General features: G+C 60.6%; 4 protein-coding genes across 4 annotated transcripts; 3 read left to right on the forward strand and 1 right to left on the reverse strand.

Moving 5' to 3' along the window:
• Positions 1-1,981: 1,981 nt before the first annotated feature.
• On the forward strand, positions 1,982-3,325 carry PLICBS_004011 (uncharacterized protein; the record flags this gene model as incomplete). Its single annotated transcript, XM_018326777.2, has 3 exons — positions 1,982-2,627; positions 2,695-3,005; positions 3,071-3,325. 3 exons carry the CDS (start codon positions 1,982-1,984, stop codon positions 3,323-3,325), a joined length of 1,212 nt encoding a protein of 403 aa, XP_018175097.1.
• A 2,440-nt stretch (positions 3,326-5,765) lies between these two features.
• PLICBS_004012 (uncharacterized protein) lies at positions 5,766-6,499 on the forward strand (the record flags this gene model as incomplete). The annotated part of the gene is made up of 2 exons (XM_018326776.2): positions 5,766-6,035; positions 6,104-6,499. 2 exons carry the CDS (start codon positions 5,766-5,768, stop codon positions 6,497-6,499), a joined length of 666 nt encoding a protein of 221 aa, XP_018175096.1.
• Positions 6,500-9,458: 2,959 nt separating this feature from the next.
• PLICBS_004013 (uncharacterized protein) lies at positions 9,459-12,861 on the forward strand (the record flags this gene model as incomplete). Its single annotated transcript, XM_018326775.2, has 7 exons — positions 9,459-9,573; positions 9,638-10,215; positions 10,275-10,571; positions 10,625-10,832; positions 10,883-11,883; positions 11,948-12,267; positions 12,315-12,861. 7 exons carry the CDS (start codon positions 9,459-9,461, stop codon positions 12,859-12,861), a joined length of 3,066 nt encoding a protein of 1,021 aa, XP_018175095.2.
• An 819-nt stretch (positions 12,862-13,680) lies between these two features.
• Positions 13,681-15,441, reverse strand: PLICBS_004014 (plasma membrane low glucose sensor; the record flags this gene model as incomplete). Its single annotated transcript, XM_065600366.1, has 3 exons — positions 13,681-14,894; positions 14,948-15,273; positions 15,332-15,441. 3 exons carry the CDS (start codon positions 15,439-15,441, stop codon positions 13,681-13,683), a joined length of 1,650 nt encoding a protein of 549 aa, XP_065456438.1.
• Between the last annotated feature and the right edge of the window lie 931 nt (positions 15,442-16,372).

A 16,372-nucleotide genomic window follows, 5' to 3' on the forward strand; every position in this document is an offset into this window, starting at 1 on the left:
TGCTTATTCTATTACAGTACAGCGAAATCAACCTAGAACTTGTGGGGATTTTAGGTATCGTTGAGGTAGTTTAGTCTACGGAGATCATTTAGTTTTCTTTCAATAAATGCATTGAACAAGAAAAGTGGCATATCCTCACGCAGCAACACACACCTTGGCAGCCAGACGTCGTGTGGACGGGACTGGTACCTAGTACCACCACCCCAGCCAGGCACGCGAAACCCGTTTCTGGCGGTCGCATCTAAAGCGGCCGGCCCGCGACGCAGGGCACCAGACGCGCGCGCCGCCTCCGTCGACGCGGCGGCTGGCCGGGAGGCCTTCTGCTTTAGTAACTTACTTGGTACCTTTGCTGGTCCCTGCTGATGAGGGCGCCAAGGTGTTTCTGCGTGCTGCTGTGTGGCGGCACATGGATGGACTGCTGGTCGGCTGGATGGATGCCAACGCTGAGAAGCGATCATTTGGGGCGCTTCCTGTTGTTCGTCACCGCAGCGCACCGCAGCGTCACCGCAGCGCATCGGTCTCTTAAGTGTCCATGCTTGCTTTCCCGCCCGTGCTTCGTACCTAATGTGCAGTACCTACGCTACGTACCGAGCCGAACCGTAACTGCGCCCCTTGAACTCCCTTATCCCTCGGTCGGTCGGCCGGTCGGTCGACTGCCCGTCATCATCGTCGTCGACGACGACTCGCTGTCGTCAGGCCCCGCGCCGCCCCCCTGTCTCCCCCATCACCCTCCCGGTCCCCGTCCTGACGCCCCCCCCCTCTCGGTCCCCCTTCCTGCACACCCTCCCTCTTCAAACCGCCCACCACACCACACCACACGCAGCCTAAGCTACCCCGTGTGTGTGAGAGAGAGGGAGCGGCAGGCCCGTCGTGTCGGCCTCGGAACGCACGAACGCACGCACGCAACACAACGCACAGGCACTCAGGCACGCGGAGCGGCAGTCTGCAACAACAGGCAGGCAGGCAGGCTGGCGACTGGGCCTCCTTTACTCTGCTCTGCTCTGCCTTTTCCCTTGTTCTGTTGCCGTTCGTTCACCGTCTGTCTGTCCCTCGTCTGGTTCGTGGCCTACTGCAGGCCGGTTGGTTGGCTCCCGGCTGCTCCAACGCATCAAGCGTTTTGCTTTTCTCCCTCTCTTTCTCTCTTTTCCTCTCTTCCTCTCTTTCTCGTGCTCGGGGGAAGGGGCAAAAAAAACACGTTGGCTGGCTGGCACGCCTTCAATCAATCCCTCCTCTTGTCCTCCTCTCCTCGCCGCGCATCTTCCCACTCTCTCGTTCATCCGTCCCCTTTCTGTTCCTCTTCCTCCTCCTCCTTCGTGCCCTCCCTGTCCTCATTTCCCTGCTCTCTCTCTCTTCCCGCGCGCGTGGGTGTGCGTGGGTGTGTGCTTCTTTTCTTTCCCGCGCTTGGTTGTATGCGTGCATACATTCATTCAATTTCAATTCAAAGCTCAGGAACGCGGGAACGGGTTCCCGCCCTTCGCTGCGAGGTGTGTGGTGGATGAGCTGCTTCGACTCCTTTTTGGGGGACTGACGGCTGCAAGCGGAAACGTCGAGGGCGGCAGGTCGGCGTGCTATAGCGCACCACGACAACAACCACCACTAACTGGGGCCTGCCCGCCGCATTCAGATGTCCAGCATCTCATTCTCCTCCCTTGTGCGGCCCGCAGAAACATTGGCTCCTCGACGACTGCGACTACCGAAGACGAAATTTTAATTGCCCCTTGTTGCACGTCGACGATTTTCTCCGCTTCTCCCTCTTCTGAGTCGAATATAAGTGCTGCGCCGAGGGAAAAAGCCTGAGCCTGAGCTGCGCTGAGCAGAGGAACCCATCGTGCTGCTGCTGTTGCTGCCACTGGAGGGCACTTACACGCTCTGCCGCCGCTAGCGACGCCCGACTTACACCATCGCACCGACTCGCTGTGCTGCTACGACTACCGACGACGATCCGCTGCCACCGCAAGCGCAACGAGTTCCCAAAGCAAAAATGGCACTGGGAGAGAGGGCAATGGAGAGGCTGCGGGCTGACTTGCTGAGCCGTGCCCGCAGAGATCGCCAGGACGCAGGGCAAGAGATGACCGAGGCGGGCGAGGCCACACGGGCGCGAGCCGGGAGCGAGGGCCAGAGATCACGGAGCCATCTCCCCAGGTTAAACACCCTCCGAGTCTTTGGCCGCGGCCACGGCGGCAGCGAGACGCCCAAGTCACCCGAGCCCGAGTCGAACCCGACCATGCCCCTCTACAACTACGACGCCGCTGGGCCAAGTCCGCAACCTCATCCCCTCCCATCTCCCACCTCGGCGGCGCCTCTCCTCCCGCAGAGCCGCATGCCGCTCCCGCCAGAGCCCGTGGCGACCAGCCCGAACGCAAGGAGCCAGCGAAGCCCGACTCCGCCGATCCAGATGACGGGCGCGTTCCCCGTCCCCGACTCGACGACCTACGGCCCCACGGATACGGCCAGCGGCGGAAGCCCGGCCCGCGGGGCGGACACGTCCGACGATGACGACGAGAGCGGGAGACCGCACCCGAAGCGGTTCCTCTTTTGCTTCCCGTGGGTCAAGTCCAGGAGGATGCGGTCCCAGATCCTGACTTGCTTCGTCTCGGGCATGTTTCTTCTCATGCTCCTGGCAATCTGTGCGTCCCGAGCCCCTCGCGCTTGCGCAAACATACGCTTGTACATGCGACTAACATGCTGAGGCAGACCTGGGACTCACCCTCACCAAAAACATCCGCCAGGGCGAGCTGACCATCATGATAATCCTCGTGATCCTGACGGCCGCCGCCTTCTTCGCGTATAGCTTCGTGCGGCTGCTGCTGCTCGTGTTCCAGCCGGACCGCAAGAACAGGCGCCGCCGCCGAGGCCAGGTGCCGGATCTCATGGCCCAAGGCGGCTACGTGGTCCCGCCAAAACCCATCCCGGTCCTGCTGGCTCGGGACGAAGAAGTGGCGGGAGCCCAGAGCGAGGCGTCCAAGTTGAAACCGCCGGCGTATGGCCTGTGGAGAGAGAGCGTGGTAAGTCATGACGAGACACCAACCACCTCATTTATAAAAGGCATCGAGGCTGACGAGATGGACAGCGCGTGGACCCGGACCGCCTATTCTGGCAACGCAATGCTGATGCGAATCCAAATTCCGGGCGCCCTGAGACACGGAGCGGTCCGCGGCCGCCGTCATATGCTTCTGATGACGGCGTGTCCTACATGATGGACGTGCGACCGCGGTCTATAGCTCCTCCACCGAGCAGCTCATCGATCTATTCGTCCGACTTTGTTCGATCCGCAACAGCGAGCCAGACGCACGTCGAGAACTGGCCGGGAGCGCCTCGTCGATGAATGGCTGTGCCGTGGGGGGAAATATTGGGTCGAGGCTCGAACGAGAAGAAGGCGAGCGAGGAGCGGAGTAAGGCATCTTTTTATAAGCGAAGCACACAAGCATTGGTCGATTGAGGCGTGTCGGACAAACGTGTACAGGAAAGTCTCGGGTTCGGTGACGAGCGCGCAGTAGGTAGATGATGGCTGGGCTGAAACGTAAATAGCGTGTCTGGCCACGGATGAGTCAACAAGAAGCCGACGGTCACCGGGAGCTGGCGTCTGTTGTTCCTCTAATTCGTGGTGATTTGTCGGGATGATGCGGGCAGCTCGAGACTTGGACGCTCGACGAGTGGTGCTGTGCCGAAGCTGTGAGTTGTGAATGACGCCTCCGCCTCCGCCGTGACAGCGTGAAGGAGGCCGAATCTGGATGTTGGTGAGCAGCTCACCATGAAAGAGAATGGCACGTGGCTGGGCGAGCCGAGGAGGACCAGCGCCCGCGCATCGACTGCGAGGCACCAGATGGGTTCCAGGTTAGTGGTGTACATATCCCCACGCCTGGCGATGGACAGAGGATACCACCGGGGTACCCGTCTGCCCCGCTGAGAGCACGCTTGAACAAGAGCCTCAGGCGGGGCCGGTCCTCGTATACCCAAGGTACCTACCTTGAAGCTGATTGGTGGACGCTTTGGCGAGGAGGTATCGGCGCGTCATCTCGCCGGCTTACACCCACGGCGACGATTTTGACAGGCACAGCTGAATTGAGCAGGCGAGTGAATGTGTTGGAATGCTGGCGAATAGGTCGTGGCTAGCGGTGGTGATGGCGACGGCAGCAGCTGCACGGCGACGGCGCCCGGGCCACTTTACTTTGGCCGTACGGAAGCAACCCAGTAGTATGTATTATGTATGGCCGGATGACTGCGGCTCTGGAAAGGAGAGGCTGGTTGGAGAGTAGAGGACGACACGGGGGTGGGCGGTGGCGTCGGGTCCCTTTTTACAGGTTGGAAAAGCGCACGATGAGGCAGGCGTTGCCCGTCTTCCAGGTGGTGGTGTCGGTGGTGTCCAGTGTTTTCCAGGGCAGGGCCTACTAGGTACCTAGCCTAGGTAAGGTAGGCGCAGGTGGTGTCCGGTGGCGTCTGGTGGTGTCTGGCTGCGTTGATCCAGTGCCCGCCCAGGTGTCCACTCGGGCGCTGAGGACACTCGAGGTGCGCTGCAGCGTCGCTCCACACAATTTCGAGCCTCGCCGCCCGCCCCCAGCAAATGTCCGCCTGGCGCCCCCCCTTCCCGTGCGTGTACCTAGTGGGCGCCAGGCGCAAACGCGCACCAAGTTCCACGTTCCCCCGCCCGCTCCCCCTCCACTCCCTGGATTTGCCGCTGCTCGCCCGCGAGACTAATATTCCTCGCGCCGCCGCGCAAATTTTTCCTCAACCTCAACCTCTCCATCGAGACGTCAGAGAAAACCTACCCTTGCTTCAAGAGTCGACGAGGCGGCGTGTGACATCACGACCTGTTACGACTACACGACCAATCATTCAATTCTTGCTTATAAGTACGCTGTACCCTCCGGTCCGCATTCTACGAATTCCCCCAAGGTACGTTTCTTTGCTTGAAAGTGTTTCGTAGCCGCTTCTCGGCTATCTGTCCGCCATCGCGCCCCCCAGACGTCCTCGGTGTTTATGTGAGTCCTGGTCTCTACAAAGGAGGCGGGCCCTTAGCCTTGGTACCTGTCTGCTGCCGTTGGACTCTATCGTTGGACACTTGGCGCCGGGATTTCGCGGCGTCTGCGCCACCGACTCAACCTTTCCATGCGGCCGCGCGATCTCGACGATATGACGCTTTTCGACGCACGCTCGACGTTGCGTATCCGCCGTCGTCCCGATGCTGTGCATTGGTGGCGCGCCGGGAGCGCTCGTAATGACGTGGGCAGGCCCGGCTGGCTGGTCGGGTGAGCGAGCGTCTTGGACACGGTTACCTCTAGCCGGACTGGCGCGACCGGACTTTGGAGGCGTCGCAGAGACGCGCGAGTTGAGCTTGCGAGTCGGCACACCCGGGCCCGGTCAGCGGGCCTGCCAGTCTTTTATCGTCATACGTTCGCCGAGATATGCGCTGCCCCGGATGTTTTGACGCCGCCGCGCCCCCCCTGCCCGAGCTCCTTCCAGAAGAACGCACCGAACGTCGCACAGCATGCGCCCGATCACGCGGACACCTCCCCCGACAACCTTTGCCGAAATACATCACCATACATGTCCCTCGAGGCGCGGCGGCAGCCAATGCTAAGGTGGCACCAGCCAGGCGGACGCTTGGTGGCCTTCGGTGCGAACACTGCCACCCAGGCAGACTTCGCCCCATGGATTCTGGAAGACGGCGCGCTCACGGTAGACCAAGGACTCAGACAGCTAAGAAAACCAGCTTTTGTGAATGCGTTTGCTGACTGGACGTCGCTGCAGGGATCCCCCAAGCCACCATGTCCTCCCTCTCCCGACGCGCCTGCTACAAATGTGGCAATGTTGGCCACTACGCCGAGGTCTGCTCCTCGGCTGAGCGCCTCTGCTACAACTGCAAGCAGCCCGGCCACGAGTCCAACGGCTGCCCGCTGCCGCGCACGACCGAGGCTAAGCAGTGCTACCACTGCCAGGGCCTGGGCCACGTCCAGGCCGACTGCCCGACCCTGCGCCTGAGCGGAAACGCCACCAGCGGTCGCTGCTACAACTGCGGCCAGCCCGGCCACCTTGCCGTACGTTAACTCGAACTCTGCGCCGCGATGACGCAAAGAAGCTGCAGAAACTGACCTCGCTCTTTCAGCGCGCCTGCCCCAACCCCGTCGGCCCCATGGGCCGCGGCGCCCCCATGGGCCGTGGCGGATACGCTGGCTTCCCCGGCCGCGGTGGCTTCGCGGGCGGTCCCCGTCCCGCTACTTGCTACAAGTGCGGCGGACCCAACCACTTTGCGCGCGACTGCCAGGCGCAGGCCATGAAGTGCTACGCTTGCGGCAAGCTGGGCCACATCTCGCGCGACTGCACGGCCCCCAACGGCGGCCCCCTCAACACTGTTGGCAAGACGTGCTACCAGTGCGGCGAGGCCGGCCACATCTCCCGCGACTGCCCGCAGAAGAACGCCCCCGGCGAGATCAACCCGGCCGAGGTCGATCTGTCTAACGTTGCTGCTGCTCCGGTGGCTCCCATTGCCCCCGTGGCATAAACACCCCATATGTCAGCGACGAGCGTCTGTCCTCTCTGCACCCTCCCGCTGCCACTAGCCGTCTTGGTTTGGTGGCGGGGGTCCCGGATGGGCAGACTACCCTCGAGGCCGTCGTCGCTTTGTGAGAGGGCGGCTTCGGGGATGCCTTTTCTTACGCCGCTTTTATTTCTTCTATGCAACGACCTTTTATTTTATCTGGCGCCAACGGTTTCTACATTCGTTGGGCGCCTCTCGCCGACTAGTTTCATGGAGTACGGCCTCTATATTTTCAACATGGCCTCACGAACGACTTACCAAAAAAAAATATGCTTAACATGGCGTCTCCGGTCATCTCACAACTCTTATTCTCTTTATTCCTCTCTTTGGGATCCTCCACTGTTTCGGAAACGACCACGAAACAGTCATGACGGCGGCGAGAGTTTACTTTTCTCTTGACCCGGATAGATCCGTGACGATGCAGGATGGGTGCGCGGCAGGGTGACGACGTGGACCAGGATCTCCACACCGTCTGCCCCCTGCCCGTGGTCCCGCCACGGTACCGACTCTCTGGGCGGGAACGTGGCGGCGACAGGGGACCCCCCTCCCATCGGCGAGATGACTTTGGATCATCCGGGAATCCCAATGGAAACGACCGACAGACACTGTCACGTGGCTCTTCTTGACGACTAAAGACTTAAATGGCACCGGCGATGGATATACCCCGCGAGGCTGAGTGTTGAATGTTGTTGTGTCGAGCTGGGAGCGGCGCGCCCGAGACCCGAACCGGGGGGGAACCCAGCCGGCGCGTCGCAGTACGCGCGCAGGACAGGGCCCCCGCGAGGGCGGTTCGAGCAGTTGTTGAGTTGCAGCCGAGTCGGGCGCGCGCGCATACGGCGGTGGATGCGAGGACGTTTTTTCTTGAGCGCTGGAAGGCAAAAAAAAAAAACAAGAAGAAGTTGGAGAGAGGATGGAGCTTTTGGACGGAGAAGCCCAACTCGACCTCAGGCTGTTGACGACGGAAACGGAAACAAAGGAAAGAAGCTGTTAAAAAAATACGAAAAGAGACGGGCGTGCTCGCGAGGTGCCGTGGGCCGCTCCTCTCCAGGAGTGACGCCAGCGCCCTGGCGACGCTCCCGTTGCGCTACAAGTGGATGGCTAGGGGACGGCAGTAAGGGAAGTGTGCGAAAGAGACAAGACAGACGCGGGAAAGAACGAAATGCAGGACTGGGACTCAAAGAGCTGTACATATGCTTTGGGACCGGACAATGTCTTTGTGTGAGTTGCGCGCGTGCAGGAAACAAAATCTCATATCATGAGCACATGAGCGAGACGAGAAGGCGGTGATGTGTGGCGGGGCTCACAGTGAGAGCGAGTGAGGCGACGACGATGTGCGCGCGACGGACAGGCTGGGTTGCCTGTGGCGTTGGAGAGACGGTCGCAGCCTGGAGGAGGATACGGGGGCAATATCGAGTTCAAGTTTCTTCCCTCTCAACGTCAAATTTGCGACTCGCGCCGTGCGTGACCCAGGTAGGGAAACCTGCCTACTAACGACAGAATGTTGATCAACGGGCTGAAGCACCCTGCTCGTCGTCCTCCAGGTCCCACGATGCGGATCTGCGAGACACAGCCATCCCGTCCTATCATCCCCCAACCCCACAGCAGCCGCTCCACCACCGCTTTGGCGTAGGGCTGACTGCCCGTGCTCTACGTACTTCCGTTGACGCCTACGTTAATATGCCACCGGTCCAGGGCTGCTGCCCATCAGAGCATGAGGCAAGCGGAAACATGTGCTGCAGCCGCCGCGGCACGATGATCGATAGTGTGAGTCAACGCAGACGCGGGCTGGTAAATACGTAGGTAGGTCCCGTGCCACGTTGGCCTGCGAGCCTCGACGGCGATGACAAAACGAGATTGTGCTTGGTCAAACAGGGCAGCACGAGTTGCAGTTGTCCGCCTTGCTGGACGCCCATACGCCCTCTAATAAACCCCCCTGTCCGACGCCAAGTCAGCCGCACGACACGGCCTGCTGCTGCTGCTGCACCCAGTCGCACCATTCGCCAGCCCAGCCGTCCGCCTCGCTCGCGCGCCAGTTGTCGCCGGCGGTGGTCCCCATCGCAGTGGTGCCTCCCTGGCGGGAAGGTCGCGGCTCCGTCACCACACGCCCGTCGTCGGCCTGGCCCCCCTGGCGCGCGAACGACACCACCACCACCACCAGTCCACCAGCACCGCCAAAGGCGCGAGCATGTCTGCAGGCCGTCAGCACTTAGGCAGCAGCCCGCGCCCGACTGCCCGTTGCCTTGCAGGCTTTTGCAGAGCCGGTGCATGCTCTGACGAGTGAGTGGGTTCGGTCGCCGTCGGCCCCCATGGAGGAAAGAAAGATGAGGCTCTCCGGCGTTTGGCACGCGCAGGGGTAGGCTTGTGCCGGGTTGTTCGTTGGCGATGCGGCTAAATTCGCGGCCGGCCGTGGAGATACAAAAAGGCAGCCGGCTGGCGTTGGACGCGATCGCGGGGCGAGAGCCGGTGCGTCGCACTGCTGAGGAACTGCCGTCGCCTTGTTCTATTTTCCTTTCGTTTCGATGTCACCGACGAACGTCTGGGTTCTGTAATTGGGTTGATCACGCATTGAGCTTCGAGTGCAGCTGACGACACCGGGCGAAGACGACGACGCTCCATCTTCATCTGGCAGCTCCAGCAGGGAAGGAGCGGACCGGGAGCGCCCTGCCGCGAGCACGTTTGACGCAAACAAGACCGCTCCCACTTGTCTGAAGGAAGGAGGCCGTGGTTCATAGCAGAGCATCGATCGTTCCTTCCGCCACATCGACATACCGCCAACATGTCTGCCATTCTCGGGCCTCGCATCGGCCGGCGGCGACGCTCTCGCTCACCTCCCCCAAGGTCGGTCTCCATCGTCAGCCGCTCGGCATCCATCTCGCCGCCGCCCTTTGGCCGCCGCGGCTCCAGGCGGATCGTGCCCATCAGGATGGCTCCTCCGCCCTCGCCGCCGCCGTCGGCGCGGCCCCAGAAGAAGCAGCAGGCGCCGCAAGAGGCCATTGACGAGTTTTGGACCAAGTTCACCACCAAGACGCCCGGCAAGGGTGAGTTTTGAGCGCATGTTGCGGCCGTCGATGGAGAGGCTTGAAGAACTGACGGTGTTCGCAGCGACCAGAGTCATCCCCCAGAACCGGTTCGTCGACAGGGTGACCAAGAAGAGCGCCGAGGGCACCACCGCGGACGGCACCTCGACATCGGCGACTGCGTCTTCGTCGGCCTCTGGGTCTAACAAGACCACGACCCAGACCAGCTTCGACGACGCCGCGGCCATGTGCCGCGCCAAGGTGGCCAAGATCGTCAAGGAGTGCCGCCGCGTCAACAAAAAGTACCGCGACCCGCACTTCGACCTCGAGTCGGACCTCAAGCTCGGCCGCCGCGACACCCTCGAGTCGCTCGGCAACATCCGCGGCGCCCGCAAGCCCCCCGGCAGCGACTTTTGCCCCCGCAGCGCCAAGCGCGTCACCGAGATCTTCGACAAGCCGCAGTTCTACATCGAGGGGCCGACCGCAAACGACGTGAGGCAGGGCCGCGACGGCGACTGCTGGCTCATGTCGGCGCTGTGCACCCTGAGCAACAAGAAGGGCCTGATTGAGAGGCTCTGCGTGGCGCACGACCAGGCCGTCGGCGTGTACGGCTTCGTCTTCCATCGCGATGGGGAGTGGATATCGGAGATTGTGGATGACTTTGTAAGTCGCTTGACGCCCTCGCCCCTTGCGCTGAGAGCGGCACATGCTGAACAAGACAGCTCTACCTCACAAAGTCCGACTACGACGAGAGCTACACCGACAGGATCCTCTTCGACGAGTGCGAGCGCGTCAACCCCGAGGAGGCGTACCGCAGAATCTACCAGTCTAACAGTGGCTCCCTGTACTTTGCCCAGTGCGAGCATCCTCAGGAGACTTGGCTTCCGCTCCTAGAAAAGTGCTACGCAAAGGCCCATGGCGACTACGCTGCCATCGAGGGAGGATTCGGAGGCGAGGGAATCGAGGATCTGACCGGCGGTGTCACTTCGGAAATCTTTACCACCGACATTCTCGACAAGGTGGGCTGCCAGTTTTGAGTTCAGGCCGCTCATAGCACTGACAAGAGGCACAGGAGCAATTTTGGAGCGAGCTTCTCAGGGTCAACCAAGAGTTCCTATTTGGCTGCAGCACCGGGGTGTGGGGAGAGTCGACCTGGGGCGAGCGCAAGGGCATCATGGAACGTCACTCGTACTCTGTCCAGCGAGCCGTCGAGATTGACGGGAAGCGCCTTGTCCGCCTCAAGAACCCATGGGGCAAGGGCGAATGGAAGGGTCCTTGGAGTCAGTCGCCCGTTCGCGCAGAGCTAAAGACCATGCTAACTATGTTGTAGGCGATGGATCCAAGGAATGGACTCCTGAATGGCTTGAGAAGCTCGGGCATCGCTTCGGTGACGATGGAGATTTCTGGATAGCATACGAAGACCTCCTGCGCAAGTACCAAGCCTTTGAGCGGACTCGGCTGTTTGGCGAGGAATGGAGCGTTACCCAGATCTGGACCACACTCAACGTGCCGTGGATGGTAAACTACCACGATACCTACTTTTCACTGTCCATATCGAAGCCTGGCCCTGTTGTCCTGGTCCTGTCCCAGCTTGATGACCGATATTTCCGTGGATTAGAAGGGCAATACCGCTTCGAGCTGGGCTTTAGGCTCCACAAGACTGGCCACGAGGACTATATTGTGCGCAGCCAGACACCCTACCGCATGCGCCGCTCCGTCAATGTCGAGCTGGATCTGGAGGCCGGCGACTACGATGTCCGTATCAAGATCGACGCAACCCGCTACGAGGATCTGTTGCCCATTGAGCGAGTCGTTCGCGACAACGCCAAAGACTGCCGGGAGAAGCTCACCCGTATTGGACTCGCCTACGACCTGGCGCACGGCAAGGGAAAGGTTCTCGAGACGCCCGAGGAAAAGGCCTCACGCAAAGCTCACGAGAAGAAGCAAAAGGAAAAGGTGCGACAGAAGATCAAGAAAGACATACAGAAGAGCCGGGAGGAGCAGCATTACCTCAAGAAGAAGCAGTACGAGCGGGATGTCGAGAGGCAGAAAAAGGCGCAGAAGCAGCGCAAGGCCAAGATGGCGGAAATGAACGCCAAGAGGCGCGATGCCGGCATGGATCCAAGGGCCGGGCCGCCGAATGTTATGCCCCGGCAGGGCATGAACGGCAGAGGGCGAGGTCGACGGGGTGGTTGGAGCCCTGGTCCCTTTGTCAACGAGACGTCTGCCGAGCCAACGCCAGATGGCACTGTAACGCCTGCGAACGAGGAGACGAAGCAGGCCCTACCTCCTGCAGATGATGCGGCGAAGTCGGCGAAGGAGGTCCAGCCGGTCGAGGCACCGAAGCAGGAAGCGACCAACCCACCACCTCAACCAGCGCATGAGCCGCATCTAGTTCAGGAACCGATGCAAGAAGCACCTCATCAGCAACATCAACCAGTGCAAGCGCCGCATCTTGGTCAGGGGCCGACGCAGGAAGCTCTCCATCCACAGCATCAGCCTGGGCCGACGCAGGAAGCGCCCCATCCTCAGCATCAACCAGCATATGGGCCGCGCCTGGCTCAGGGGCCGACGCAGGATGCATCCCGGCCAAGGCAGCAGCTGGTACATCGGCCGCAGCTGGCTCAGGGGCCGAGGCAGAATGTACCGCCGCAAAGAACTGCTGCGCGTCGGATCAATGAGCCACGGTCAGTCTCGCGTCCGAACGAAGGAATGGTGAGAGACGGTAGGGCGAGGCAGCTCGCTCCACCCCGTATGGACAGCGAATGCGAGTTCTACGAGGGCCCGTTCGACGAAGAAGACTGCGAGTCGGAGAGCGATCCTTGCTTCGACGACTTCGACTCACTCTCGGAGCTGTCTGAGCGGGAACTTGACCTCCAAGTCGATAACATCCGACGCATGGAAAACAGTCGCCCTCCGCCTCCTCCACGTGAGGGCCAACCTCCCGAGGAGGAACCCGACGAGTTTGAGCGCGACCCCTGGAACGCGGTTGCCGTTGTAGGTCTACGTGTGTACCACAAGTCGGAGTCGACCCTGTCGAGCTCCGAAGTGCCTGTCGAAGCGGGTGACGATACACCTGCTCAAGGCGAGAGTACAGATGTTCAAGCCAAGGACACGCCTGCCCAGGAAGACATCGTCAAGCTCAAGGTTGTGCGCCCGAACCCGTACGCCACGAGGGACGAGATCGACGAGGAGGAGAAGAAGAGCAAGGAACTCGACGTGGACGACAGCGCCAAGGATGCGACCCTCGTGGGCGGCGTGACGGATCGCAAGAAGAGCATTATGGGTAACAACCGGAAGTCCTCGTGATGGGCTCGCAGACCCCTTTGCGATGGGTTCGAGGCTCAGACTTCCCTCGACTGCTGGCAGCACCACCACGGCCTTCGATATTGCGGACCGACGACAACGAGGATTGCACGACAAGATTGGCTTAATGACGGCAAGATTGTTTAGATGCGACATACGACGCCACGGCCTGACGAGACTTGTTTTTTTCTGGGCGGATTTTGTCCCGCGCGCGACGGAATGGAACGAGATTGGATTTGCGCGCTGGATGGGGGCCTGACTTTGGGGACCCTATGTATGATGTACCGCTCTTACGGCCTCACCCTCACACCCTGTCTGTTGCCCTTTGTTCGTTTTCTTCTCTAGTGGACGCAATGAATGCGTCATGAGATTACGACCTGAGAATATGATCACCTACACGACCTGAATATGCACAAGAATGTCTCTTGTCATGATGACGCTGTAGACCATGGCTGTCATGATTGCAGAGGTGTGAATCACCTGCACCAGCTCGAAGAGAGTTTCTGTGAAAAGATTGTGGTATATTGTGATCATTGCGCAAATGCAGCCACCCATGTCCCGGAACACGACTCTCGCGTGGCTAGCTACACCACTGCGCAGAGCCATGCCCAGTTGCTCAAGTGAAACTCCGGCCGTCGCTGACAGGACAGCAGTTGAAAATATCGAAACACGTCCAACATCAATGCAGATGCCCGGTCGAGGCCGGACAAAGAGGTATCCAGAATTGCATCCATCCTAAAAACGCCTGTGACCCAAAGACAAAAGCCCCGCGCCACATACTTGACCGAGGCCGCACGCATTGCGTTGCTGACCTTTCGCCGCCTAGGGCGAGGCGTCCTTCTCGTGGTGAGTGGCACCCCCGTCGGGCAGTGTGCTCGACACGCCCTTGAGGCCATCCTCGGGGTGCTCGGCGCCCTGGTGGGCGATGCTCTGGCGGTGGACCCAGGTGTCCTTGGGGCGCCAGTGGGGCGACTTGCGCGCCGACGAGACTTCCGTGTACAAGAGGTCAATCTCCTCGAGGGTGAGGCCCTTTGTCTCGTAGATGAAGAAGATGACAAAGGCAATGCAGATGAAGCAGCAGCCGAACCAGATGAAGAAGATCTTGGACTGGAGGTTGGCAAAGCCCGGGCCGTAGTTGACGAGGTACGGGGTAGAATAGGCAATGGCCCAGTTGAAGAGCCAGTTGGTGGCCGTCGTCATGCTGAGCGACTTGGCACGCGTCTTGAGCGGGAAGATCTCGCCCGTGACGACCCAAGCCAGGGGTCCCCAGGTGGCGGCGAAGAAGAAGATGAAGATGCAAGAAAAGGCGACGGCCGCCTTCTGACCGGCAAGGTTGGTGACGGTGACGACGCCGTCGGCGGTCTGACCCGAGGACAGGGTGCCCGTCATGGCGACGATGAACTGAGAGACGCACATGCCCACAGCACCCCAGAGGAGCAGCGGCCGGCGACCCCACTTGTCGATGGCATACAGGCCCGGGAGAGTCGAGGCGACATTGATGGCCGACGTGATCATCTGAATGACGAACCCGCTCGAGACACCCGAGTTCTGGAAGTACTTTGTGCCGTAGTAGAAGATGAAGTTGATACCAGTGAGCTGCTGCAGTGCCTGCAGGGCCATACCCGTGAACTGGCGCTTCAGGATCGGTGGCTTGAAGCAGGTGAGGTACGAGGCCGTCCCGATGCTCATCTCATACTCATGGTGGGCCTGGATCTCGTCATGCTCTGCCTGGATGGCAGGGTGGTCGGGCGGAAGGCGGCGGATGAAGCCGAGAGAAGCCTTGGCCTTTTCATGCTTGCCGCAGCGGATGAGGTAGCGCGGGGTCTCTGGCAGGAAAAGCAAGCCAACAAAGAGGATTAGAGACCAGGCGAACTGAACGGCAATGGGAATGCGGTAGCTGCCCGAGTCGTTTCGGTTGGCCGTAGCGTTGTTCACGACGGCGGCAAGCAGAAGACCAATGGTAATGGCCAGCTGGTAAGCACCGACGATGGCCCCGCGGAGCCACTTGGGCGCTGTCTCGGACTGATAGAGAGGAACTGTTGCGGGGTGTCAGACAGGATTACCGGGCGTATGCACGGATGTCACTTACTCAGAGCAGAGATGAGGCCGACACCAAATCCGGCAAAGAATCGTCCTGCGAGGAACATGGGGATCGCCGTGGAGGCGGTCTGCAGCGCGACACCAAGGTTAAAGACCCAAGTCGACAGCATCAAGGCCCAGCGTCGACCAATGTAGTCACCCATGAAAGGCGAGAAGAGGGCGCCAAAGAAGGTGCCCGCGGAGAGAATGGAGACAATAGCCGACTCCTGGCTCGTTGTGATGTCAAGATGACCCTTGGGGTTGACATATCCGGTGCTGAAAGTGTCTTGCCAGTAGGGCATGGCAATGATGCCGCTGATGGTTCCTGTGTCATATCTGCACGCCGTCAGAATGAACGCCTTGAGTGTATTGTAAGTTGAGGGCGCAGACGAACCCAAACAGAACGCCGCCAAAGGCGACGAAGAAGCCGATGACCACACCGGGCCAGGTCTTGCCGACCTCGCCCTCGGGCTTGGTAATGGAAGCCCTGCGAATGAAGCCCATCGCTGCGGCTGTTGCCCTTTGGGTAGGGCTAGAGACGATAGTAGGAGTTTTGTGTAACCTGGCCGGTAAGACCGTCGAGGCCGAAAGGACTGCTTAAGTAGGGCAAGGGACGAGGCGAGATGTCTCGCAAGGGCGATCAGCAATAACACGGGGTGGAGTCGACCCTGGCGTGGAGGTCCGTGTCAAGAGAAGGACGTGACAAGCAGATCAGGGGGAGGGGCCGCGAGCTTTATGACGAAAACCGCTTGGCCGTGGTGCCACTGACGACGCGGTACGAGCATGGGCGTTTCGTGCGTCTGGACCAGGACTGACTGACTACCTTACCTGCTACGGACGTGATGTGCAAGTGCGAGCTCCGTGTCGTGGCGGTCCCGAACTCTGTGGAGAACCAGGGGACGGGAGCTTGTGGAGGACTGCATACAGGCACTTACTACATGCAGGCTGGGGGGCTTTGTGGCGGGACGATCGAGCGGAGCCGTGTGGGTGCGAGGCAGCATGTCTGGAGGCAGCATGGCATCGTCTGCCAACGGTAGTCTTGGTGTGGTGTGGCGCGGGATGTGGAGAGATGGGCCGGCGCAATGGTTGAGCTCGGGCAGGCCGAGAAGAGGAAGCGCACGCTTTCGCGGAGACGAGGGGCCGGGTCGCGGGGTGAGCGGCGCGAAAGGGCCTCAACATGGCCCTGTTCGTTCTCCTGGGAGATAAGGATCCGCGAACATGATTGCTGGAGGCGGCAGCCAAGGGCGCACGCGTCCAGACGGTGAGTGATGATATGAGGACGCGGTGGCTGCTCGCGGGCGGCTTGAGGCTGGGAACAGCATCATGCTGGCCTCATCGGGGACATGTCCGCAGGCTCGAGTCGACGGTTGCAATGTATTGGGTGGCGTCAAGAGTAGGAAAGGGCCGACATGGGCGCAGGTCCTGTCTGTCCTAC

This window comes from Purpureocillium lilacinum (genome assembly GCF_023168085.1).
Source record: "Purpureocillium lilacinum CBS 284.36 DNA, scaffold_3, whole genome shotgun sequence".
NCBI lineage: Eukaryota > Fungi > Ascomycota > Sordariomycetes > Hypocreales > Ophiocordycipitaceae > Purpureocillium > Purpureocillium lilacinum.